We start from the raw sequence: 27,387 nt of genomic DNA, 5'->3' as shown, positions 1-27,387 counted from the left end.
ATAAGGAGGTAGAGGCAAAGCAGGGTGATAAAGATGGGCTTATTTAGGAAAAAAAAGATTGTAGTGCTTTAAAAAATTTAAGAAAGAGGCCAAGACTTGGGTTAGATTTCCAGGTCAGATCTTCTGCTTCCTGGAATGGCTGGGGATGCAGCAGAGGCAGTATTCATAGCTGGGAAAGGGAGGGTGGAGAAGTTCCCAGGTAGCACAAGAGAGGCTGGAAGTCTATAAGAGGGAGAAGGAAGGAGATTGCAGGCTGGGGGAGGAGGGGAGAGAAAGCAAAAAAAAAAAAGGAGGGAAAAAAAAAGTTTGGAGAGCCAGGATATAAAAATCCACTCTCCGTTTTTTTTTTCTTATACTAGGAGCAGGTTTGGGTCTGCTAAATGTCAGTTGTCCAGGTAGCATTTTGGTAGCAACAGATTCTGCTCCTGGACTCCCTGACAAGTCAATTGCTAGGTAATGCTCCAAAGGGTGGCAGAACAACAAAACTCTCTCTTTTAAGCTGCTTCCAAATGTTAAAGTGACCCTTTAAAAATGCAAAAGAAGGTGTGAAGTTAACATCCATGCCAGGCCAAGGCTGGAAAGCTGCCTGCAATGCAAGTCTCTGGGATATAGCACAGGGGTTTAACATTTACAGATCCCCTCCCAGTAGAGACAGGGGAGGGACATCGCAGCAATGGCATGCAAAGCAGCAGCTGGGACAGCAGGCAGGCACTGGTGATGTTACTGCCCAGTGATGGCTGCTCCTGAAAGAACACCCCCCCAAAGCCCATGTCATTTTTACCAGATACCCACTGAAAACGAATTAAAAGATGAATTTTAACCAGCAAAAGGCGGCAAAATTGGGTTTGTTTTTTTTTTCACACGTTACCATAGGCTGTGGCGACAAATCAGCTTGGCTTTCCAAATCATGGCGCTCCTCTGCCAACCGTTAACCAATACTTATAGCACTATCAGATAACAATAATACTGTACCACAGGCGTGAGGGCCATCTGGCAGCTGTACATCCGTGCCAGCCCGAAGTCCGCCAGCTTGACCTGCCCGCTGCTCGTCACCAGGATGTTCTCCGGTTTCAGGTCACGGTGCACGATGCAGTTGGAATGCAGGAAGTCCAGCCCACTGAGGAACTGCCGCATCAGGTCCTGGCCAGAAATCAGAAGAGGGCAGGGTTATTATGGCGCCAGCAAGATTATGCAATCTGAAGTTAGGATGCACTGCTGGGACCAAATGCCAGCCTTCAAATTCAAGTTACACTGTGGGGATTCATTTAAATATCGCCTCCCCCCCCCCCCCTTTACAGAGGTGCTGGAAAATCAGTCTCACCCCAGTTTGAAGTGTATTCACAGGCTGCCTTCACACACAAACCCTTTTCCTCCTGGATTAGTTACTCCATTTTTCAGTTCTGGGTTGGGTTAAACCTGGCTTCACACCCTGTTCAATTTACACTGTGGAACTTCTCCAGAACTGAATGTGGATTAGTGTGTTCATACGTAATCCTGGGTCTGACTCCCACACGTTAATCCATGGAGTAAGTCAGTCATCTGCCTGGTTGAAATTAATGACTGCACAATTGATGTGGAACTTACTCCCAGATCTCTGTCTGGTCTGAATAACCATGCACTGCCTGAATCAGGGGAGCATGAAAATGAATTTATACTGTTATTACAAGTTCACTGGCCAAAGGCAGCCCTTGTCCACAAGGCCCAAGTCTACCCTACCTTGATTGTCTCCAAAGGTAACCCAGGTGAAGGTGCTTTGTCCAGGTACGTCTTGAGGTCCTGATCCACATGCTCAAAAACCAACGTTACCTTGGTCTCGCGGTCCGTTCTGGCTGTGGCGCACACATCCATTAACCTAGAAGGGTAGAAGAGTTGGGTAGCTCTTCAAAGAACAGGTATTTCCTTATTTACAGGGCATCAGTCATGGTGCCTTCCACAGACAAAAAAAAAAAAAAAAAGTAGGATGATGAATTAGGCACAACGGTAAGCAGACAAGAGAAACTATCAGTTTAGACATGAAAGACATTAGCGATGAGAATCTGAATGTCAGGAAGGCACTTATTCCAGAGAAAAAGGGGCAAAAGGGTGACAAATGTAGGAAACAAAGGGAAACTTGCTTGGGATGGGTTTGGACATGAGCATATGGGTGGAAGAGCACAGAAGGTGAGAAAGGCAGGGGGTGGGTAGTGTAAGATAAGTAAGGAGAGGTAAAAGGGATCAGGAGGATTTGGACTGGTAACAATATAGCCCAGGTAATAAGGCTGCAGAGTAGAGGTGTTTCAAGGGCACGGAAGAGAGGGCTGATGGTGGAATTATGCAGGAGCTGGAGAGAGATTAAAGGCAGGCCAATGAGCAAAGCATTGCGATAGTCAATGCTAGATAGAGTGCTGAATGTGGAGGGGCAGAGAGGATTGGGTTAGTCTGACATTATGAAGTTGGCACCAAGGGAGGTACAGAGGGCAGGTGTGGATGGAAAAAGAGAAAAGTCAATACAAAAAAAAAGCCATGGATTTTGGCAGATGGTGAGAATGGAGCAGGGTACGGCCAGGGTGGGGGGGCTGATGCAGAAACAAAAGACAATGAAGAATTCAGAAGTAGTTTGGCTTTAGAGGGTTTAAAGCATTAAAAAGGAATTTATTCAGGCCACGACTGCAGAAAGACAAGGAGAGAATATATAAAAAAAAAAAAAAAAAAAAAAAAAAAAAGACAGCAGAGGAGAGGGTGAAAAAGGTAAAGTAGATCTGTGGGTTGTCCACAAGACAGCAGCAGGAGATGTGGAAAGAGGAGATAAACTGATAACAGAACCCAGTCCACTATCGGGCCGATACAGTAAAGTCTGCGGGAGAGCACAGGCCACTCCTGTGTGCGCGATTCACTATTCAAATTAGGCCCGGCGGCAAAAACAGGCAAAAGGAGGCACTAGGGGACACTAGCGCGTCCCTAGCACCTCCTTTTGGACCGGCGCGGCGGCTGTCAGCGGGTTTGACAGCCGACGCTCAATTTTGCCGGCGTCTGTTCTCGAGCCCGCTGACAGCCACGGGCTCGGAAACCGGACACCGGCAAAATTGAGCGTCCGGTTTTCAACCCGACAGCCGCGGGCCGACTTCAAATTTTTTTTTTTTTACTTTTGGAAACGTTCGGGACCTCCGACTTAATATCACCATGATATTAAGTCGGAGGGTGCACAGAAAAGCAATTTTTACTGCTTTTCTGTGCACTTTCCCGGTACCCGAAGAAATTATCGCCTACCTTTGGGTAGGCACTAATTTCTGAAAGCAAAATGTGCGGTTTGGCTGCACATTTTCTTTTCTGCATCGCACGGGAATACCTAATAGGGCCATCAACATGCATTTGCATGTTGCGGGCGCTATTAGGTTTGGGGTGGTTGGACGTGCATTTTCGGCCCCTTACTGAATAAGGGGTAATGCTAGCACGTCGAAAACGCGCGTCCAATTGAGGGTTAACAGCGCGCTCCGGAGCGCACTGTACCGTATCAGCCCGTAAGTTAGGTGGAGTAAAGAAGAACCCAAAACACAGGCCTGGGGGACATCTACAGAAGAAGGGAAAGGTCAGAAGACAACTCATGGGCAAGAACAGAGAAGGCGCAACTTTGAAAGCCAAGGGATCAGCCAATTGGGAAGAAATGGCTGAGAGAGAAAGAAAAAAAAAAACAAACCAGTGTCAAAAACAAAGCAGAAACCAAGAATATCGAAAGATCCATTGAAAAGGGGATGAAGTGACTGAAAATGGAATGAAGGAAAGAGTGGAAGGGATCAAGGGCAGAGAAAGAGGAAAAACAATTGAGGAGCTAGGAGTAAACAGCCTACTCTGGGACTCTGCACAGACATGGACGTGGGGGATGGGATGATAGTATGAGATACAGGAGGAACTGATGGAGGGTTTTCTTAAGAACTGGATGAATAAGCACTAGATTAGTGGGAAGGATTAAAACCAAAAGGGAAGGGTTAACGATCACCAGAATAAATGGAAGCAGACTGGACAGAAGGAAGGGGTGGGAATAAAGTTGGATAGATAGAGAAGTGGTGGGATTGGAGACCAAAGCTGAAGCTATGATATTCATGGGAGTGACTGGAGAAAAGTCATCTGGGGAGGAGTGAGACAGGGAAACAGGAGGAGGGTGTGATATAATGGTGGAACAGATGGAGGAGACTCTCAGGAAACAAGTCAAAAACAATGAGGAAAGATGGATGAACAAATGGCAGAGGTGATCGGAGAAGCACGTCAAAACTAGAAGGGGGGGGGGGGGGGGGGGAAGACAATGAGGCTTGATATCAAGACATCTTGATTTGGCAGAATAAAGGACCAAAGAGTAAAGAGAAAAGGGTATGAAAGGAGACAGGTTTAGAAGGGGTCAAGGGATTTGGCAAGCAAGCATCGGCCTTATGAGGCTCATAGCTGTGTGCGCGTAAGCAACCAGTCAGGGCTGAGGAGAGAGGCGCAGGGAAAGAATTTGGAGATGGATAAGGACAGAGCAACTTGAAAGAGGAAGAGCAACTTTGCTCAGAGCAGAAGCAGCCACAGAAGGATCAAGGGCCTGTAAAATGAATGAGAGAGAAGGTCAGCTTTGAGAGGCGAGGAGAAGTTCTGATCGAGGTCCTGGATGGCATGGTAAGAGGAAGAAACCAAGAGAGCATAGAGCACAAAGAAGATAGCAGCAGGATAGAGAGCAGCGATTCAGAAAGAATGCAAAGTCACGTCACTGGAAAGCAGAGCGGGAGAAGGGGGTTGAAAGACTACAAAAAGAAAAAAAGGAATTACAGATCGATAGGAGTGAGGAGTTGTCAGTGGGATTGTCAAGGTGAATGTTAAAGTCACCCAACAAGAGAAGAGAGGAAGCAAAATGATAAAGAGTGAAAAAAAAAAAGAATTCAGCAAAGAAGTTTGGGTGGAGGGTGATGTGAGTGACACAAGAAGAGTAAAAAATGTAAGAAACTCAAATAGAAAGACAGTGAGTGGGTCCAAGACAGGAAAGGGCCACAGCGAAGGTAAGCAGGTCTAAGTCAGCGCCATGCTCAAGGGGGTAGGGGGAGAAAGGAGGGGAGGAAAGAAAGAAAGAAAGTGCAGTTGGGGCAATAGTGTTCTGGAGAGAAATCCAGATCTCAGTTCCAACAGAAAGACAGAAAAGAGGAAAAGGTAAGAGGCAGGGGCAGGCATGCTACAGCCAGCTCAAGGGAGGGAAGCCTGTGGGGGACGCAGCCTATTAATAGGCAAGGTGCGATGGACCTATGCAATGGATGGCAGCTGACTGTGCTGGCGGCCGGTCTAGGCGTGGCCAAACGGAGGCCAGGCAGAAATAAATAGGCATGGCCGGCAAGGACGGCCGGGGGGGGGGGGGTTGGGTGAGGCGGCGACACCGCACAGAGCGGCAGGGGCCACAGCGGCATTCGTGGAGCGGGAAACCAGTGGGAAGGTGGCGGGCAGCTGCCTCACTGGGATAGCGGCAGCAAGTGAGGGGGATAACAACATGAAGTCTCTGCTGGTGGGGGCGTAGGCCAGTCTCTTATAAAAAGGTTAATGTTAAGTTTGCAGAAAGTATTTCTGCATTGTTGGGGTTTTAAGTTCATACTTGCATGGCCGTTGCAGTTTTTAACCACTCAAAAGAGCATTATGGAAATTGGATTGTGTCTTGTTGTTGGTAATAGGGGAGGCGGGGCCGGGATTTCGGGAAGCTACCGCGTGCCCGAGTTAAGAACGCCGGCAGGTGTGTGGCGACTGAGGAGGAGCAAGCCCTAGGAGAGAGAAAGGATGGGAATAAGGTCGGAAAGGTTTTAGCCAAGTTGCCAAGGGCCAAACTGGGAGCATCTGGAGGAGAGAAAGGATAGTGGAAAAGTCAGAACAGGGAGGAAGTATGACAAGTGACAGCAAAAGCAGAACCAGAAAGAATAAGGGGAAAGACAGCAAAAGCCGTGAGGTGTGAATTCGGAAGAAGAATTCCCTCGCTGGTAATTAGTCACATACTTTGGCACGTCTCAGAAAAAAAGTAATGTGAAATCTATTCTTTGTGAAGACTTGCAGCTTTGGTCAGACAGAGCACTTAATATACCTGCAGGGACCCTGTTGGCCACGCTCCTACCAGCCCACATCATCAATTACTTATAATCACACTTTTCCTAAAACAGAGTTCCAGGTGAGTTAGAGTCGTCCGGATATAGTGCTCAGGAAATAACTAGTCAAATTTCAGTACACAACAGCAATGTCTGCAGTGCATAGCAAACATCTGTCCTTCTGGTGTTCTCTCCTAACCTGAAGTTCTCAGCTTTTTATAACATGTTAAGTGGCTGTTGGTGACCCCTCCCTGTCCATTTCCTGGGCTGGCTGCAGGTCTACTCCCCAAGATAAGTCGCCGTATTAACAACTTGTGTGCCTGGGAACAAAAGTCAATTCTGACTTGTTCTGGGTCCAGAAGCAGAAAAACAGATTTTTTTCTATTAACCTCCCCACCCCCACCCCAAAAAAAAAAAAAGCCAACAAAATACCCTTTTCTGTTTTAGTAGCATGTGAGTGCTCCCTCTGGAGACCTTCTTAAAGAATGAGCAGTGATGTCAAGCTTGAGGTGGGATTAAGTGGCTTGCAGAAAATCATGCAATTCGTTAGGAAGGATGAGAGAATCTGCGTGGCTGGATTTCATTCTTAGCTCCTGTATGCGCCACAATATTTAGCATCACCTGTCTGATGCCATCCACATACACACAGCGAGCTACCAGACAAAACAGACTGCTGCCACCTTCCTGTCCCAAAGCGCTGACCATGAATCCTAAATCTAGCTGGGCAGTTTCAGGTCTAAATTTATTTTGTGTGTTCAAATTTCAGACATGAAACAAGAGGGTGCGAGAAAGCCAAGGGTAGAGAAGAGACTCAATTTATTACCACTCTGGTAATCTTTCCCGCCTCTTCCTACCCTTTTATTTTAATTATTCTGCATATTACTTTGACAACACAGGTGAAGTTGTCATGCCAATAAAAAGGTTTCTGAATCTTGAGAGAGAGAGAGGAAGCGAGCAGATGTGCCTCTTCACACCAAGAAAAAAATTTATAAGGCCTTATGTCCGGTTTATTTCCCCCAGAGGCATTACAATTGAAAACACGTCTCCACACAGAGCAGTTCACAAAGCGTGCGGGGCTTGCCAACAGCATAGACTAGAGAGGCACTGAAAAGCTCCATTCCTCTCAGTGGGACAGCAGCAGGTGATGGGACTCTTCCAAACTATTTCACAGCCCATTACACCCCACCCCACCCCCGCCCGCCCCGCCCGGTCCTTCATTTGAATAGGAGGAAAAAAAAAAAATTGCAGTCATTTCCTGTTCCAGAGAGCAATTCAGGTCCTGTTCAGCTTGGAAATTCTGCAGATTCCTTTCTAACAGCACATTTTGGTAACTGCAGTCCCCCCCCCCCCCCCCATCTACAGTGCGGATTACCACCTAGTCAGTAACAGAGCCAGCCGCAAGGTCTGCCCACAGACACCACGGCTCTATTCTCTGGCTCTTCCACAGACTCTGTGGGACCCCAGGCAACTCATTTTACCTCTCTGTGCCTCCATTCTAATCCCCGCTCTGCTCCTGCGTGCAACCGTGGGGGAAAGTCACTTTATTTCCCTGTGCCTCAGTTCCAATCCCTGGCTCTGCCGCCTTACTTCCTCCGTGTTTCTCTTTGCCCAGTCATACGAGGTCATTTGATTAAAAAACAAAAAAAAAAAACAAAAAAAAACCCCCAAACAAACAGCACTATTCCTTCCCACCCCTCCCCCCCTTGCAAGTTTCCAGGCCATCGCCGTGGGGCATGAGCCATTCACTTCAGAGATGGCTGCAAGCACATTTCTGAAGTAGTGAACTGTAAGTCATGTTAAGCTCCAGTTTGAAAGGAAGGCACAATATTAAAAGAGCAGCCAAAGCATTGTTAGCAAGCATGTTAAAAATCAGTCAAATGTTTCCACTTGTTTGCCTCCCATGCGACTCAGCTTCTTTTCCCAGGGAGATGAAATCCACCCAGCGCCATGGCCAAGAGACCTGGTAACTAGACAGCACCTTTGCCATCTAACTCTGAAACATGGCTCCTTTTATTTCCACAATGGCTTGTTTGTCAAAGGTAGGATTCCCTGGTGGGCTCAAATCCAGAAAAAGGTTTAAAAACAAAACAAAACAAAACAAAAAAACAAACAAACCCCGCCACTACTAATGCATGTATAAATAAAAACACAAAAACATACTTCTCATCTTGTGCCTTTCTAGGAAACAGGTATATACTAATTTCCTATTTTTAAGTTTACAGTATTTTGTAACTATGGGACTCCTGAAAGCAGCAAGACCCAAGTGCAATCTTTTTCCTGAATACAACAGATAAAAAAAAAAAGGAGGATTCCTTTATCAGCCAACAACTATACAAAATACATATAGAAGGGCAAAGCTAGACCAGGGCCATAACAGTGACATCTTAAGAGTGGAGCACTAAGCAGAATACAAAAATGCTAACCATAACGGTGTGGTTTAAACTAACTATTTAAATTCTTTCCTTTTTCTATGCTACTTCTGCTGCCATAAAACAAAAAAAAAATCTCTTTGGCTAAGTAACACACCAGTTCCCCATCATCTGTTCAACTCTTCTTAAACAGCTCACAGCCTGCCAGTAACATCATAACCTACAAGCATTTTTTTTTTTTTTTATTTAATAGATAAATCTAGGAAGTAAACAATGAAAAATATTTTATTTTTTTGTCTGGTCTGGCAGTTTCTGTTAAGCTCCTCTGGGCTGTCAGCTCAAACAGAACCCTCTTCTACTGGGGCTACGGAGCCATGAGCTTATATCTGCAACCAAGGGCAGACTGCAGGAAAATATCAAGCTCGGGTGGAGGGTTTCAAAACCGTCCCATGGGGTATCCGATTCCCTCATGCACATGTGTCAACAGCTCCCAAAAGCATGCCAAGTCAACCCTGGAACCTGGCTGAATTGACCCAAAATATACTTCACATTCTTCCTTAAATAACTAAGTAGAGCACAATCTAAACCAAGGGCGAGCAAACAGAGCCCTGTTCCATCCATGCAAATTGGTTGCCCCCCCAAGTCTGCTTATAACGCCTCAGCACGTATCCTTACTAACTCCAGAAAACGTGACCATATCACCCCTACCCTTATCGAACTCCCCTGGCTACCAATACAGTCTCGTATTCTTTTCAAAGTTCTCTCCCTCATTCATAAAAGCATCAATGAAAACACTGACTGGATCAACCCCCCACTGCTTATCCGCACTTCCACTAGACCTACTCGTACTGCCCTCCAAGGGACACTCCACACCCCCTTTATCAAATCCACGAAACATTTCCACAATGAACAGAGCCTTTTCCCTAGCCGGCCCCACCCTTTGGAACTCTATGTCCCCAGACTTGCGCACTGAAACATCTACACCCAAATTCAAAAAAAAAGCTAAAAACCTGGCTATTCTTACAGGCCTACCCTTCCCTCAACCACCATCTTCCTGATGACCCCCCTAAGCTGTGTATAATGCATTCCCTGTATTACCCTTTACAATGTGCTCCTACTGACTTTTTCTCTCAATAACCTTCTCCCCGATGACCTCCTGAGCTGTTTACAGTGCTCTCCATGTATTACCTTTACAATGTGCTCCTGTCGACTTTTCCCTCATCCGTCCCCGGTTGAGGAACCGTCGTTCCCTGTATATAGTTACCCAGTTTCCATATGTTCATGTTTTTCTCTTGTATGCATAGTTTACTGTTCTATGTAATGGCACTGCCAAAAAGTTTTAAGTTATCTGTAAACAGACACGATGTGCAAACTGTTGTCGGTATATAAAAACCTATAAATAAATAAATAAATAATATCATCTAAGATTTTATATACATACATATCCTGGACTCCTAGTCTGGCCTACCAATCAGTTCTTGAACCACTTGCCAGCGAGTGCCAGGAGACACACACATGCACTCACAGGCTGATGAAATAAAGCTGTGCTAAAATTGGCTTTAAAATTTCAAAGGGTTTTTTTTCTGCGCCGGTAATAACACTCAGGTGTCCCCGCAGAATGAAGCAAGCTAACTGCACGCAAATGACCCACATGTTAAACTTTTTTTTTTTTTTTTTAAATACTCAGAAGCTATTTGCATGCTGCCCCATGCTAAGAAAAACACAAACCAACCCAAGTCCTATTTTCCACCCCCGCATGGCGTACCCCTTCCTCAAGGTCCAGCCCAGTGGGCAAGGCAGTCCTGGGAGCCATTTTCCATTAGCTTTTAAGTGTTCTTTGTTCAGGGGGGGGTCCTGACTTTCTCACCATCATCCCCCTCCCCTGCTGCTCTTGCCTTCCCTGGCCTGCAAAACCCCTCCTGTATCAATCACCTTCCTGGCCCGCAAAACTGCTCCCTCCCCATGGGGAGCCTGTCTTCTTCACTGACATGTCAGGACAACTTTCTGAAAGGGGATTGGTCAGTTCACTAAAATGTGACAGTGGAGGGACCAATCAGCAGTAAGCAAAGGAGTGAATAAATCATCATCAAGTGCTTAATATTAGTAACAGTAACAACCCTAATAATAATCCTTAACATAACCACCCAACCTACAAAGAGGCAATACTGCAAATATACCAGGCCCTAAAACACCAATACACCTGCTATTAGGAAAACAGAACAAGCCAAATTATAGATCCCTATATAGAAACTACAAAGCTAGCAGAATATCCCACCTCAGACACACATGCAGTGCAGACCCTTACCAAATACAGAATAAATAGATACATGCAGACAAAAACCTAAGAAGCAAAACTCTGTTTGCAGTGTAACAATGGGAAAAAAAACAAACTTCCAGTCCTCATTAACTATCAAATCAAAACAAGAAATATAAAACAATCATAATAGGAAAACCACTCATAAAAAGATATATATATCTCAAAGCAGCTGATAATTAGATCATCCAATAATTAAAATATATATTTTTAATTACCCAAATATCAATGACAATATTTAAAAACAGCAGACACATCAACTAATACCCAATAATTAAAACTAAGGCTAATAAAAATCCCTTGCTCTCTATATTTGGGAACTTTATAGATTCCAGTCACCCTAAGATTGTCATGGATTGGTCAGTAGTGTGAGGTGTGCATAAACATGTGTGTGTATATGTACACACACACAAACTCTCACACATGTATATCATTACCTCCCACCACTGACTAAAGCTATACATACACACAGTATCTTTACATACATGTTAATTCTCACGCAAACTCCCTTGTAACACACGTGTTCACTGGCTCACTCGCTAACACATATGCTCTCGAAACCTCAACAAGCCCGACTGTATTATGCAGTGTAGAAAAAAAACACAAAAAACAAACAAACAATCATGCCTCACAAAACATCAAGCAATGTCAAAACTGCTAACATCCAATAACTTAAAAAAAAGACACTTTTTTCCTAATATTTCCCACACAAATAATTCAAAACAGCACATGCAATAACTATAAATTTAAAATAGGATTAAAAAAATCTCCAGCTCTCCCATACCTGGAATATTTGGCTTTCCAGTCACCCATAGATTGTGTGGATTGGCAGGACGGGAGCAGCACAAACTTTATAACTCTCTCCCCCCCTCACACACACATACTCACTCTCACATGTATACCGTCACCCCTTCCCCTAACCTCCCCCCCCCTCCCACGATCTTTAAATTTTACCTTTCGTGCCTGCCTAAGTTGCAAGCGCCGGCCGATTTCCGGCACACGCTCTCAGACACAGCGGCAAATGGCCACAGTGCCAGGAGCCGCCGACCCCAACCCTGCCCCAGTCCTCCCACACCCTGCCCCTTTTTTCAAGCCCCAGGACTTACACGCGTCCCGGGGCTTTACGCGCGCCGCCGGGCCTTTTGAAAATAGGCCCAGTGCGCGTATGTTTTGAAAATCTGCCCCATATTGTTTTATAGTGTATTGAATATTTATTGCTTTTGACAACTATTTAAAATTTTCTTATACGATATCTCACTTATTTGTATATTTTTTTCCTGGTTTTGTAAAAGCAACTAATGACTGGAATAGAAATGCAGCATAAGAGAATATTACATTTTTTTTTATTAGTAGTAATAATATTAGACAGACCAGCCTACACCTGAACAAGCAATATTCCTTATCTATACCCCCCTGCATGCACAAAGGTAAAAAAATATTAAAGTGGATCCCATTAAGCTCAAGGTAAAAGCTGGAGAGGCTCAAAATGCTTTGGAATGAGAGCGATTGCCTGCGGAGGTGAAAAGCAGTGCCCTTTCTATCTCCCGCAAAGAGGGGCGAGTCCCCGTCCTCACCTGACAATGTTGGGGTGGTCGAAGTGCTCCAGGCGTTTCAGGAGCGCTACCTCGCGGACAGTGGACAGCGGCAATCCGTTCTCGTTGGTCTGCACCCGCACGTTCTTCAGGGCCACAAACTTCCCGCTCTGCAGGTCCCGGGCTTTGTAGACCGTGCCATAGGCTCCCACGCCGATCTCCGCGAACAGGTTCGTACTGGGCCCGCACCTCCTTGGCCATTCTTGGTCCAGATACACCCCCAAGCTTCTTCCCCACGTGGATCTCTGCCATTAAACAGGACAGAATCAAAATCAGTTCATTTCTGCTTGCCAGCACATTCTCAGGAGCTGTAGCCCATGTTTGTGGATTTTTTTTTTTTTTTTTTAGCTAGTACATGCTGCCAGTAGGAAAGAAGCATGTTGTAGCAGACAGAGCAGTAACTTGCCAGGAGCAGCTAGCAAGTTCAAACCCTGCGTGAACCTGGACAAGTCATTGTATCTCCTCGTGCCTCCAGTCTAACCCTGACTCTGCCACAGACTCTCTAAGCGACCTTGGGTAGCTCACTTTATATTACATGTTTGGGTGGTAATAATGGTGCAAATACTCTTACTTCTCCCCTCTTCTTCGTGCATGCTGTTATATACATACACAGAAGGCTCCAAAATTAACAGAGGTATCTAAACTGAGAATCTCCTGACTGCTGCTGCAGTATATATACAGAATGTATATGAAGGAATGTTAAAATCTAATCTTTTAACTGCAGTGTTTTTCCAATCACTTCCATTTCACATGCTTCAAATTTAGCAATATATGGATACATAAAATTTGCGTTGCTCGCGCATGGCCCACATACATACGTATGGGGGCTATTTCTGCACGAGCGACGCTTTGAAAAGCTACCCGACAATTCTTAAGATCAAATATTTTCACCCAGCAACACAGGACAGCATATGACGGCAGATAAAGACCCACAGAGCCAATCAGTCTGCCCAGCAAGTTGTGAAAGGTAGTAATTGCTGCTCTGTGCAGGCCCCCATCCCCCTCCTTACATTACAAGGCTTCATAGCCTGACTGAAGGATTTTCTCCTATTCTGCAGGCAAAGCAAAGCTCTGTGAAAGGTAAGAACCCCAAAGTTGTTAAAGGAGCATGGAATGTGAAATTTAAACATAGACAATACTGAAAGCTGTTTTTTTTGGGTAAGATGATATTTTACTTCTGTAGATGTCCTCTGAGTAATGCCCACCCTCAATGTAGGGAATATCATGACTCTCTTCAACAATGCACATAATTTTCCCCACACACAGGGTAAAGCCCAGGGAAGAAACAATGCACAGTTTTGGATAAGCAGAAACTACGTGCGTTGTTTTTAACCGGGGGAGAACTGCTTGCAGGAAAAGCAAAAAAGTTTTCCCACAGGTACTTCCTTCCTAAGGTAATCCTCAAAAGCAAAATGAACCGGGTAGTTTTTGCATTGGTTCCTAGTACAAACACCAGGGAGTTTGAATCTAGGCACATTGTTTGACTGCTGCCCCCCAGAGCTATTAAACTGTTACTACTCGAGAGGAGGAGGAGTCGCTGTCTAATGTCACCGACTATTGTGAAAACTGCTCTGCCACCATTGACCAGTACGCAGCAGAGGGCTCCCTTTCATGATGCATCCTGTGGTGAAACAGAACATCTTCATTTATTATTTCAGACAAAAAAACTGGACTGCAAGTTGTAGTGAAGGATAGCCTAGTGGTTAGAGCAGAGCTTCAAATATGACTCCTGTCCCTTGTGACCTTGGGCCAGTCACTTTACTCTCCTTTGCCTCAAACTTAGGGCCTAATTTGCAAAGGCTTTTCTCCCATTCTATGGGTCAATTGGAAAAATGCTTAGTAAATGAAGCCCTTAGACTGTAAGCCCTCTGGGGACAGGGAAACACCTGTAGCATCTGAATGCAATCTGCAAAGAGACAATCTCCCTACCAGGGTGTCAACATAGTAACAACAAGAGAGTAAAGTACACCCCATTCAAAACCTTAATGAACTAATGGGCTGCCAAGAGTGATATAAGTTGTTGGTGGAAGGTGGTGGTTTCATACATGGCTCAAACAAGGTACCAGATCCAGGTTACTGTGGCCCAACTTATAATCATGAACTGCCACCAACCAACCTAGTTCCTTTAAAGTCGATTGTACAAAAAATTAATTTTCAAAACATTTTTGGGCATTTAAAATTCACTCCAAACATTAGCTGTGAAAAGTTGACTGGTGACCATATATGAAGTTACCACCTTCCACCAACAATTTATATCACTTGGCAGTCCATTAAGGTTTTGAATGGGGTGTACTTTATTGTTGAAATGCTAAAAAGCAGAATATAAATCAAATAAAAAAAAAATAAATAAAAATGTTTGTACTTTTACAACTAATCCTGAGAGGGGCACTATTTGCCACACGTATGTCACCCAAGTGTTACATCCTGCAGTGCATGCTGTTGTGCTAGCATGATTATTCTAATTGGCGTTTTCGGTGGTTGTAAAGCCTTGACAAAAAGCTCCTTGTATATCATGCAATGAGTAATTCCACATTATCAACCTTAATGCAGCTGTAATTTCAGAAAATAGTAAAGCTTGCATTAGTGAGTGTAAAGTACAGTTTCTGATCTATTCGTCACATCATTGAAGATAAAGATTTATAAAACTTTTAAAAGTTTAACATTAAAGGTTGCATGCCTCTAAAGTGCCTTATTACATGTAACCAGTCACCAAAACTGCTAACCAAGTTTTGTAATCAAGACGTGGCTGTACGTTGGTGTTTGGCTACAGTACTATAAGAAAACTGTGATCCTTTAACTGAAAATACCCAATAAAACTTCTAAAGTTATAAAATATAAGCTTTAAAAAAAAAATCGGGCAGAAAAATAAATTTAAGCAAACATCCGGCCGTAGTCTATTTCATTAGAGATTCTCGGTTGATGAAATACTGGAGCTTTTCGGATATTTAGGGGATCTGACGGTGGAAGTGGGACTGCTTTTTGACCTAGCCATACTTCCAGGGATGAATTAAGACGATATGCCCGTTACAAAGGAAATACAAATGACCCACAATGGTGAGCTAGACTATTTCCTCATGGTTTCACAAAGTCGCCCTTGCCCCCAACCAGCCACATGTTCCCTGGCTACAAAACCAAAAGGAAGCTACTGTCCCTTTAACTAAACTGAAACTATCCCCAAACACGTGGTGGCAGCTGCAAGGCGCAGTTCTTTGTGACTCTTGACTATATTGGGGTGGGGGGCCAGACAGAATAAGAAAACGGCCCTGATGATCATTCAGAACTAAAAGAAAAAAAATAAAATGCCTGTCCCCTCCTCGTATCCAGAGGAAAGCTCCTTCCCTTCAGGATTCCACTTGTCTCCCTCTTTCTGGCCTCTTTTTCTTAGGTCAATGGCTGAGATTTCCAAGAGAAAAAAGTAGTGTAAACTCTGCATTTGCATTTTCCTTTTTCTCTAATTCCATTTCATCGAATAAGAAACATTGGCGAGCAAGCAACAGATAAATGCAAAGACATGATTTAGTTTTTACTCTGCAAAACATCTACTTTTTCATTTTATAAAAAAAAACCTATATAAAATAATCTCTCTCCCGCCATAAAGGTCTGCTCGCTCTACCTTCGGGTTTGATCTTGCCGAAAACAAGAATTGCAAAATAAACTAATTAACCCGGTGAAAATATGCGTTAAAAAGGGGAGAAATCAGGAAAACAATACCTTTCCACTTCCGAATGATTATTGTGAGTTGGGGTTTTTTTTTTTTGGGGGGGGGGGCTACCTTAAATAAACCGAAGTAAAATAATAACTCCCGGTATCTACAGCCCCTAAACCCAATAGATCGGTCGTGGTGGAAAAGCACTTACCGCACTCCCCAGCTCAGGAAGTCATCACGAGCTCCCCTCCGCGATGCCTCCTGCCCCGGCTCCCATGCAGTCAGTCCAGCCCCCTGTTGCTGGGAGAGCCAGAAAGCAACAGCTGGCCTCCGATCACTGGCAAAGGGGCGGCAGCCTGAGCAAGTAACACTTCCTGCAGCAACGAAATCCCGCCCCTTCGGCCAAGGGGCGGGGCTTATTGACTTAGTCACGCCCTAATATAGTGCAGTGTTTTTGCATAGGACAGGATGCCATGAGAAGCATCTGCGCTGATTTTTGCAAATAACGAAGGGTCTGTTTTACTGGGAGAAAAGCCTTAGTAAATCTGACCTAAAGTTAGAGGGACTTGCAGGTAAGGCGCAAGTTTGAACGGGAAAATGCAGAGTGAAAATTCCCGCAAAAATGCAGAATTCAGGGCATGAAAAATAAAATACGAGAGGAAATTCTGGCAAAATAAGGAGTTAAAAATGCTGGCCGAGACTTCGACCAACTCAGTTCTATTTTTGCTCTACTGCTCCTAATCTGCTTTCCTGGCCCACTTGTGTCAGTTTACTCAGCAAGGCTTCCCCTAACAGAAATGAATTACTGTTGCTTTATTTTATATGTTCTTGTTTTCCTTCTGGGCTCATACAGTTGCCCAGGAAGACCAACAGCAGCCAGCTGTGTATCAGGCAGGATGAGAAATCCCTGGTAATACTACTTGCCCCTTCTTTCTGCTCAGCTGGAGAAGCACCCTAGAAGTAAAAACCACTGGCTGATCCTCTTGTATCAAACAACATCTAAGCCCAGTTTTACTAGCATCACTCTCTGTCAGAACAGGCTTGGTGACATCTTCAATAAATGTACAAATACAACTCTCAGACCGATTCAGTACAGTGCGCTCTGTTAACCCACGTTTGGACGCATGTTTTCGACGCGCTAGCTTTACCCCTTATTCAGTAAGGGGTAATAGCGCGTCGAAAACACGCGGCCAACCCCCCCCCCCCCCAAAACTAATAGCGCCCGCAACATGCAAATGCATGTTGATGGCCCTATTAGTTATTCCCACGGGATTCAGTAAGTAAAATGTGCAGCCAAGCCGCACATTTTACTTTCAGAAATTAGCGCCTACCCAAAGGTAGGCGTTAATTTCTGCCGGCACCAGGAAAGTGCACAGAAAAGCAGTAAAAAACTGCTTTTCTGTACACCCTCCGACCTAATATCATGGCGATATTAAGTTGGAGTTCCCAAAAGTAAAAAATAACTAAAAATTTAAAAAAAAATAATTTTAAATCGGCCCGCGGCTTGAAAACCGGACGCTCAATTTTGCTGGCGTCCGGTTTCCAAACCCATGGCTGTCAGCGGGTTTGAGAACCGACGCCAGCAAAATTGAGCGTCGGCTGTCAAACTCGCTGACAGCCGCCGCTCCTATCAAAAAAGAGGCGCTAGGGACGCGCTAGTGTCCCTAGCGCCTCTTTTTACCGCGGGCTCTAATTTGAATTTTTTTTTTTTACTGAATCGTGCGCGTTTCTTTCTGTATCGGCCTGTAAGTGCTTTATTTCCTGCACTGCCTGGTCATGCTTTGGAAGCCAGTGCCTAATGGCATCCTTATCCACACGTCTTGTCAAGGGCTCATGTACCTCTGGCAAGTGTGGCATGAATTTTGCTAGGTAAGTCACAAAACCAATGAAGTGCCACACAGATTTTACAAATGTAGGCTGTGGCATATGCTGCCCGGCTGTAACCTGATCCGGGACTGCTTTCAGTTCCTTGATGTGCCCATGAAAGCAGATTTCCTTCACCTTGAATTGCAATTTTTTTCCCCACTAAGCCATAGCTTCATCTGCATGCATCAGTCCATCAGGGCCAGGAGCTTGTCCTCATGGTTATGATCTGCTTCCTCATCTCAGTCACTGCAGCCCATGATGAGGATGTCCTGTTATTGACTTGATACTACCGAGTCCTGCTAAGAGTTTGCACTTCTTCTGCTATATATCTCTGGTGCTACTGAGACTCCAAATGATAGTTTGAGCCATCTTTTCCTGCCCCATGGGATCCAGAAGGTTTTCATGAGACTGCTTTTCTCATCTAACTTACATTGTATGAATAGATCTGGTGCATCAACTCGTGTAAACACTTGAGCCTTAGGCAGCTTGTGTAAGACATCTTCAAGCAGTGGTATGATATAGTGAGATCTCCTCAGTGCTCGGTTTAGAAACTTTGGATTAATACAAATTCTCAGCTTCTCTGCCTTTCTTACTCTTATAAGAACATAAAAGCATAAGAAATTGCCATACTGGGTCAGACCGAGGTGCATCAAGGCCAGCATCCTGTTTCCAACAGTGGTCAAACCAAAAAACAAATACCTGGAAAGAACCAAAACATTAAATAGATCCCATGCTACTAAGGCCAGTAATAGCAGTGGCTATTCCCTAACAGGTACATTTTAAAAGGAGCATGCGTGCACCCATAAACATGTGTATTGGGCATGCGAACAAAGATAAGTTTAATTTTATATCGTGCATGCATGTACACGTGTATCATTTAAAATATCCCTGCGGTATAGCCCTAATCAACCAACTTCCGCTCAACACATACGACTTCTTCTCGATCCCCAGACCTAAAAAAAGAGGTGGAGGTCTGCTTCTTGCTGCAAACAAAAAACTTAGACTATCCCTCCAGTGGGCAAACGCCACACCCCCATTAGAACTTGCAATTTTCAAATCCAACTTCCTTCATATCGGCCTCACTTATGCCCCTCCTGGATACCTGGAATCAGACCCATCACCTTTAATAGAACTCATAGCTAAACACATTAACTCCGAAAAACCAGCCATCCTCTTGGGCGATTTTAACCTCCATGTGGACGATACCCCTCAGTCTCCTAGCTGCAACACATTTCTCAACTCATTGAACTTCATGGGCTTCAAACAAATCATCAATGAACCTACTCACAAAGCAGGACACACCTTGGATCTGTTATTCTTAAATGAGAGCCTCTCCCCCATCTTCTCCCACAGTCTGTTCTTCAATCCCTTGGTCGGATCACAAATTGATCACCACTACTCTGAAAAACCTTCAGCCTACCCCTACGCATACTCAAAAGACAACAATTCAATACAGGAAGCTTTGTAACCCTGACACCCTCAGCAATCACCTTTCTTCCGAGTTAGAACAGCTCGACCTCACGGACGCAGACGCGGCCATGGTGTCCTGGTCCAAAATCACTAAAAAAGTGGCTGACAGCATCTGCCCTCTATCCACAAAAATCATACAATCAAATATAGACAACAGAAAACCTTGGTACACACCTGAACTAAAAACCATCAAAAGAGAACTCAGAAGTAGAGAACATCTTTGGCGCAAAAACCCTTCTTCAATCAACCTGACGGCTTACAAATCGATGATGCACCAATACAGGATCGCCATCCTCCGCACAAAAAGAAACTTCTATTCTCAAAAAAATCCATCACTTCATCTTTGACCCGAAAGCTTTATTCTCACTGGTGTCTTCTCTAACCAAACCATCTCCTGCAGCTGTTCCGGATGAACAAGCTGCAAGCAAAGCAAATGAAATTGCAACCTACTTCAAAAAGAAAATCTCAAACCTTATTGATCCGCTCACGAATAACAATTCAATTCTCCCCCCCCCCCCCCATTTTCGCACCTGCACTTCCAAATACAAAACTTGAATTATTCGAACCTACCTCATCATTGGAGATAGAAATCATTCTCAAAAAGCTCAAACCAGCCTCTCACCCTTTGGACACGATCCCATCCAATCTACTCATCGCTATACCTAGCACCATCTCTAAACATATTGCTGAGATAATTAATTGCTCCCTATCTCAGGGCCACGTCCCGGACCCACTTAAACTTGCTATCCTAAAACCGTTGTTGAAAAAACCTAATCTTTCACCGGACGACCCAGCCAATTTCCACCCTATTGCAAACCTTCCTTTCCTAGCCAAAATATTGGAAAGAATAGTAAATCAGCAACTCACAGAATTCTTGAACAACAACAAAATCCTCCACACTAACCAGTACGGATTCAGGAAATCCAGTAACACTGAATCCCTCTTAATCACACTAACAGACACCATTCTCATGAATCTAGACAAAAAACAACCTTGTCTTCTCATTCTCCTCGACCTCTCTGCAGCTTTCGACACGGTGAACCATACTTTTCTCTTAGATCGGATATCGGACATTGGTATCAAAGGCACCGCCCTTAGCTGGTTCAGGTCGTTCCTTCAAAACAGGACATACAAGGTCAAAATTAACAACAAAGAGTCCCAACCCGTCTGCTCTACTTTGGGTGTACCTCAAGGCTCCTCCTTATCCCCAACCCTCTTCAACATATACCTGCTCCCTCTCTGCCAACTCCTCTCCAATCTAAATCTTATCTTTTACATATATGCAGACGATGTACAAATCCTTCTACCGATCACAGAATCAGTAAACAAAACTCTTGCTTTCTGGGATACCTGCCTTGAGTCTATAAACAGCCTTCTATCAAGCCTCAACTTGATCCTGAACACTAACAAAACTGAACTCCTACTCATCTCGCACAACGGAAATATCTCACGGCCCAACCTACATTCCACAACCCTCCCCACCTTCTCCCTCCAAGTCAGAAACTTAGGAGTCATCTTCGATAAACAACTGAGCTTCAAAAGTTTCATAAACAACACGACTAAGGACTGTTTTTTCAAACTTCAAGTACTGAAACGATTGAGACCTCTCCTTCACTTCCACGACTTCCGTTCTGTTTTCCAGGCAATCATCTTCTCAAAAGTAGATTATTGTAACTCTCTTTTGATCGGCCTACCTGCAGTATCCATCAAACCACTACAGATGCTGCAAAATGCAGCAGCCAGAATTCTTACCAGGACTAAAAAAAGTGACCACATTACTCCCATCTTGAAGAACCTCCACTGGCTCCCGATCAAATACAGAATCTGGTACAAAGTTCTCACCATTACTCACAAAGCTCTACACAATATCACCCCACTAGAACTCATGATCCCTCTCCGACCTCACTTACCATCCAGGCCGGTAAGAGCAGCATATAAGGACACCCTCATGGTCCCCCCTTTAAAAACTTCATTAATTAAGAGAGCCATCTCAGCCTCTGGACCAATACATTGGAATTCTCTTCCACCAGACCTCAGGCTGGAACATTGCCCAGTCACATTTAAGAAAAGACTCAAAACTGGGTGTTCAAGCAGGCCTTTGCTGAATCATACGCCAGATGATCTTAAATCAACTCTATCACCAGTAACTCATTGACTCTTGCCTGCTTTCTCTCGATTCAGTCAAATGCTATATGTCCTACTTTAGCCCCAATTCCCAAGGCCCTTTGCCAATACCATGGTCTTAACCTAACCATTCTCTACCAGCCATGTATCATAGTTCGATATATATATACCCTGGTTTGTTTCAACAGTTTCATGATCCTAGTTCTGTATTCCTCTGTTTTATGTAATTGCACTATTTGAGGCACTGTTATTGTTATTATGTAAACCGTTTTGATTTGTAACCTGTTACAAGAAATTCGGTATATAAAACTGTTAAATAAAATAAATAAATAAATAAATATGTGTGCAGCCTTTATGCGAACAAGTAACCATATTGGGAGGGAGAGAGAGACAATCTGACACTCTATATATCTCCCACTGTAAGAGGAGCACTTTCAAGTCAGGATGGGTTTTAGGGGGGCGGTGTTACAAGGGTCTACAGGCCTTTGCTCCCTAAGCAGACCAATGTAACACCGCCCACCCACCCCCCCCAAAACTCACCCTGAGTTGAAAGTACTCCTCTTACAGTGGGGGATATATATATATATATATATAGTGTCAGATTGTCTCTCTCTCTCTCTCTCTTTCTCTAGGGTAATATTCTCATGGGCACTAAACCCTGTCAGAATGCAAACAGCTGAATTTTGTACTATTTGTAATGCCCAAAGTGTCAAAGTGGGCAGGCCCATGAGTAAAGAATTTTAATAATGAAATATAGGAAAAATCAGGGATTGCGGAGTAGTACAAAAGAACTAGGCTAGAGTAGCAGGTTTAAACGAGGTAACATGCATAATTTTTAAAAAGCCGGATTTTGCAAGATGTTTAAGAGGGTTACACGCAGATAAATCTGAATCCAATAGAAAGCCTACATTTTGTACTTGAGAGCTGATTGTAGTTTTGAGGGTCGCCAGCTATCAAACTGATGGCAAATAAAACAGTGGATGTCATAATGCTTCTGTAGCGCTCCATGGTGAGACTGCACCTTGAATACTGTGTGCAATTCTGCTCACCACATCTCAAAAAATATATAGTTGCCCTGGAGAAAGTGCAGCAAAGGGTGACCAAAATAAGGGGTATGGAACGGCTACCTTATGAGGTAAGGCTAAGGAAGTTAGGGATGTTCAGTTGGGAGAAGAGATGACTGAGGGGGGATATGATAAGAGGTCTAAAAATCATGAAAGGACTTTCACAAGTTAATGTAAATCGGTTATTTACTCTCTCAGATAATATTTATTTATTTATTTAATGAGTTTTATATACCGTAATTCGGTAAAGCCATCACAACGGTTTACAAAAGCTCAAAATGCAGGATTTTTAACAATTGAGCAAAAAGGGATAACAGGAAGTATATTAAACAAAGGAGATATATTCAATTGCAAAGATATTAACTGGAATTTGCACTACAGGTTGCACTAAGGGAGGCACTCCATGAAGTTAGCAAGTAGCTCATTTAAAACAAATCGAAGAAAATTATTTTTCACTTGGCGCATAGTTAAGCTCTGGAATTCATTGTCAGAGGATGTGGTTATGGCAATTAATATAATTGAGTTTAAAAAAGGTTTGGATAAGTTGCTAGAGGAAAAATCCATAAACTATTAATTAACAAGCAATAGAGGCTTGAGATTTATTTAATGTTTGGGTACTTGCCAGGTACTTGTGACTTGGATTGGCCACTGTTGGAAACAGGATACTGGGCTTGATGGATCCTTGGTCTGACTCAATATGGCATGTTCTTATGGTCTTAAGCAGTTTTTGCATGAGCAAAGCTTTTAAAATCTACTTGTAAGTCAACTTGATTAATAACAGTTTATGGACTTCTTTTCCAGGAACTTGTCTAAACCTTTTTTAAATCCAGCAACACTAACCGCCTTTACCATATCCTCTGGCAATGAATTCCAGAGCTTTTCCGTTGATAAGCAAATGAATGAGCCATGCTGATTGGGTGTGACGACTCCCAGTGGCGTGGATTGGAACCTTCTCCAATAGTAGGGCTTTCTGTTCTGCTCATGCGCAGGAGTTTCCGCACGTATACCTGAGTCAACGGTTTACTTCAGTTGTGTTTTTTTCCGCGTTGCACACGGACGCAAATCTTTCTCCTCAGTTGCGTGTTTACATCTCTTTAAATGTCGACAATTAAGAAGGTCCCAGGCTTCAAATATTGCTCCTGTGGGCATATCATGTCCGCCACAGACGGACATAACTATTGTTATCTCTGCCTCAGTCTGGAGCATGACCAGGCTTCTTGTAGGGACTGCGGACGCATGTCCCCTTGGGCACAGAGACAAAGGGCTGGAAAAATTGCCAGACTTCTTGCGGAGATGACCTCATCGCACTCAGGCAGCTATGTACTCTCTCCACAGAACTCAACTCAATCCTCGCTGGGTCTGAAGTCACGAGCTCTTATAGAGTCCTGAAAAAGGGCATCCTCTGAGGACCCAAAGGCTCAGCAAAAAAAGAGAAAATATTACAAATCATCTGAAACCAGGCCCAAAATTTAAAAAGCCAGTGTTTCAGCAATGCATCCAGTGTCGATAAAGCCGTCCAGTTCGACGCACGGCAAATCTACACCTTCCTACAGAGCACGCTAAAATGAGTCTGGCGACTCATACCACTGATACATCGTCACGTCACACCCCAGCGCAAGACATCTGCATCGTCCCATGACGTAGAAGCATTGTGCGCAACGCCTGTGCCATCCCATGCTTCACCTGCTTTGTCCCGGGAAACTACGGCGTTGTCTAGAGAGAAGCATCTGTGTCGGTCCATGATGTAACGCATTGGACAAAACACAAGCACGACACAAAACAGCCACCGGTGCCATGTGAACTTAACCCGCACAAAGCTAAACTGCTTCCAACAATGCAGTCAAGATTCTTGAAACTCCCTTGAGAGAATCTTGACCATCAAGATCTATCACCATTTCTAGCCCCTCAGTTTGAACACCAACAGAGGCCAATGACCAGGAATATCCATAGTTCCTCTAGAGACCAGATGTTCCAGGACCTAGAAGTAATAGTGGATGTGGAGCCCATTCTACAGACCTTTACACCCAGCCCTTTGTCCCCATGGGCCAGATCCCCTACTATTATCTCCTCAGGATCTTCTCATCACAGTCAACAGGTGTATTTGTCTTCTCACATGAGTCCAGAAGACATGAAGTAACTCAACTTCAAGAACCACTATATCCCAGACCTAAAAAGATAGTAAAGGAGCCACTAGATTTCAGACCTCTTCAATCTCCCGACTCAGATATTTACAAAGCAGCTGTGCAGCCATGCATGGGCCGCTGTTCTTTGTCTCCACCTGGCGTCGCACAACATCTGCTTCCAAGGTCCCCAGGACATAGCTCCACTGAGGTCATGCAGCAAATCTTGGCTATTCTATCTGGCTTCTTTTCTTCTCGTCATCCAGAGATCAGTCCTCCAGAATTTCACATCCCAAGCTCAGAACGTCGGTATTTGCACCAAGAATCGGTTTCTCCACAAACCAGTCAACACAGTCCAAGACAAAGCCTGAGAAATCTGGGGTCACATGAAGCTTCCCTTGATAAGGAGGAGGAGGTGGAGAAGCCAGATTCCCCTCCTCCATAACAATCACCTTTGTTGTCTCAGGCTTCTTCTACTGGCCTCCCTTCTGACGAACCAGTGGACCCTCCAGACGTACCTCCCCACCTGAGAATCTTACATATCCTAAATTTGTGGAGAAGATGGGAACCATGTTTAATGTAAAAATTCAAAAGATCCCAGACCCCAGTAAAGAAGTGTTTGGGCTCTTAAAGATACTAGATGTTCCTTCTGAGCCAGCGGCTTTACCTCCTCATTCATTACTAGAATCAGTCCGTCTCAAATCCTGGGAATCTCCTCACTCCAACTTGCAGTAGCTAGGAAGCTGGACCTGAAATACCACCTTAAAATAATCTCAGTGTTATGGCCCAGTTAACCTCCCACACATTTCAGTAGTGGTTGAGTTGGCTATGAGAAAAGCAAGAAAGTCAAAACTCCATGCCATCTCCCCTCGAGGGAAAGATAGCAAGATACTAGACAACTTTGCTAAGAAGATCTTTTAAAGCTTGATGCTTGCCTTTTGTGTGCTCTGACAAGGGTGAGCAGATCACTCCTCAACCATTAATTGACCTTGAGGAAGGAATCCGTCATCTCCTCCGCTCTGTCTACGAAGCATTCGAGACTACCTCCAGAGCCTTGGCATCTGATATAGTGGCTTGTAGAACATCTTGGCTGCATGCAAGCTCAATCAGAGAAGATGTCCATGACAAACTAGCAGATCTCCCTTGTCTAGGTGATAAACTCTTTGGGGATATGCTCCGTGAAACAGTAGCGCAAATTAAGGAACAAAACATAGCAGTGCAATCCCTCACCTTAACAAGCGACCATTCCACTACTGTTAAACGTCAATTCTCGAGTACAAAAAATCTGACTATTCACGGAAATCCTATAGGCAGTACACACAATATAGACCCACCACTTAGCAGCAGCCTCGTCCACAAATTCCACAAACAATGCAGAGAGCATGCCCACGGGATCGAAGGCAACAAAAGCCCCTCAAAAGGCATACGGTTTTTGAGGGAGGCCATGCCAGAGCCAGTGACGCCCAACACAACCACTGTCACCCTGGTAGGGGGCAGACTCTCCAATCATTGGGAAGCATGGTGCAAAATTACTTCCGACAGATGGGTTTTGAATATAATCCGATAGGGGTATCACTTGCAATTCAAGACCCCCCTCGCTTACCCCATTTACTCACACTAACAAAACATCTCGGCCAGATTCCCATCTTACAGCAGGTAATGAACAAGTTACTAACACAGAAGGCGATTCAAAGCATATCACCATCAAGCCACAAAATGGGATCTTACTCCTAATACTTCCTCATTCCCAAGCACATGGGAGTCTTGCGACCCATATTAGACCTTCACCCACTCAATGAAACACTCGAGGGAGAGATTCAAAATGACAACTTTAAAGACTATCCTCCCCTTTATTCAGCAGGGAGACTGGATGTGCTCCCTAGATCTCAAGGATGCCTATGGGCATACACCGATTCACCATTCCTGCTGGCGCTACCTTTGCTTCCAAATAGCCAAGTCCCATTACCAATACAAAGTTCTTCCATTTGGTCTCTCTTCTGCCCCATGAGTTTTCACAAAGTGTTTGGCAGTGGCTGTGGTACTTCTTCACCACAAGGGCTTACGAATCTTTCCATATCTGGACGATTGGCTAACTGGAGCCTCCAGGACTTCTGTCAGGTTTTGTGTGTATTGTGAGGGCCTGGGAAGTAAATACATTTGGCATGTGTGTGGGGGGTGTGAGGGTGGTGGTTTTGTGTGTTGTGAGGCTGTGGGAAGTAAATCAATTTGGCATGTGTGTGGGGGGGTGTGAGGAGGGTGGTGGGTGTATTTTATCTGTAAAGGAAATAGTTATCTTCCGGCGAAAAAAGTGCGCAAACGTGTTAAAATGGAAGTGAAACGTGGACCTGGACTGGCAAAATGATTAGTTTAGCGTGTAACAGATGTTGCTTACGTCCAGCAGATGTCGCTGTTTTCTGGAAAAATTTTTTAAACCTATTTTACCTGTCACAGGTGTGTAATGTAAGTACAGAAGAACCTTCTTGTATGCTAAATGAAGGTTGTGTCCAAATTTGAAAGCAATCGGTTCAGTGGTTTCTGAGATTAGCGATTTTGTCCAAACTATTTAACATTTTTATTTATATAGATTAGTACTATAACAGATGAAGTGGGATGCTCCAACGACATGTGCTACATTGTTTGTATGGGGTACTAGGTGGAGGGAAGTGGAGGGGGGAATGGTGAGATACGGAAAGGAGGTAGTGTGCGAAGGGTGTTGCCCTTTATTGGTTTGGTTTAGCCTATTCCATCTTTATAGGCTTG

The 27,387-nt window shown here is 44.2% G+C and overlaps 1 protein-coding gene across 1 annotated transcript in view; it reads right to left on the bottom strand.

The window, feature by feature from the left end:
• Positions 1-12,573, bottom strand: part of LOC115087549 (cyclin-dependent kinase 4-like) — a 42,337-nt gene extending 29,764 nt beyond the window's left edge. Inside the window, 4 exon segments of the mRNA XM_029594903.1 lie at positions 973-1,140; positions 1,717-1,852; positions 12,320-12,501; positions 12,503-12,573. Coding sequence (XP_029450763.1) covers positions 973-1,140; positions 1,717-1,852; positions 12,320-12,501; positions 12,503-12,538 — 522 coding nt within the window. The 5' untranslated portion in view covers positions 12,539-12,573.
• Positions 12,574-27,387: the final 14,814 nt, after the last annotated feature.

This window comes from Rhinatrema bivittatum, chromosome 3 (assembly GCF_901001135.1).
Source record: "Rhinatrema bivittatum chromosome 3, aRhiBiv1.1, whole genome shotgun sequence".
NCBI classification, from domain to species: Eukaryota; Metazoa; Chordata; class Amphibia; order Gymnophiona; family Rhinatrematidae; genus Rhinatrema; species Rhinatrema bivittatum.
Note: the sequence above shows the minus strand (reverse complement) of the source record. Positions and strands in the feature narration are given on the sequence as shown.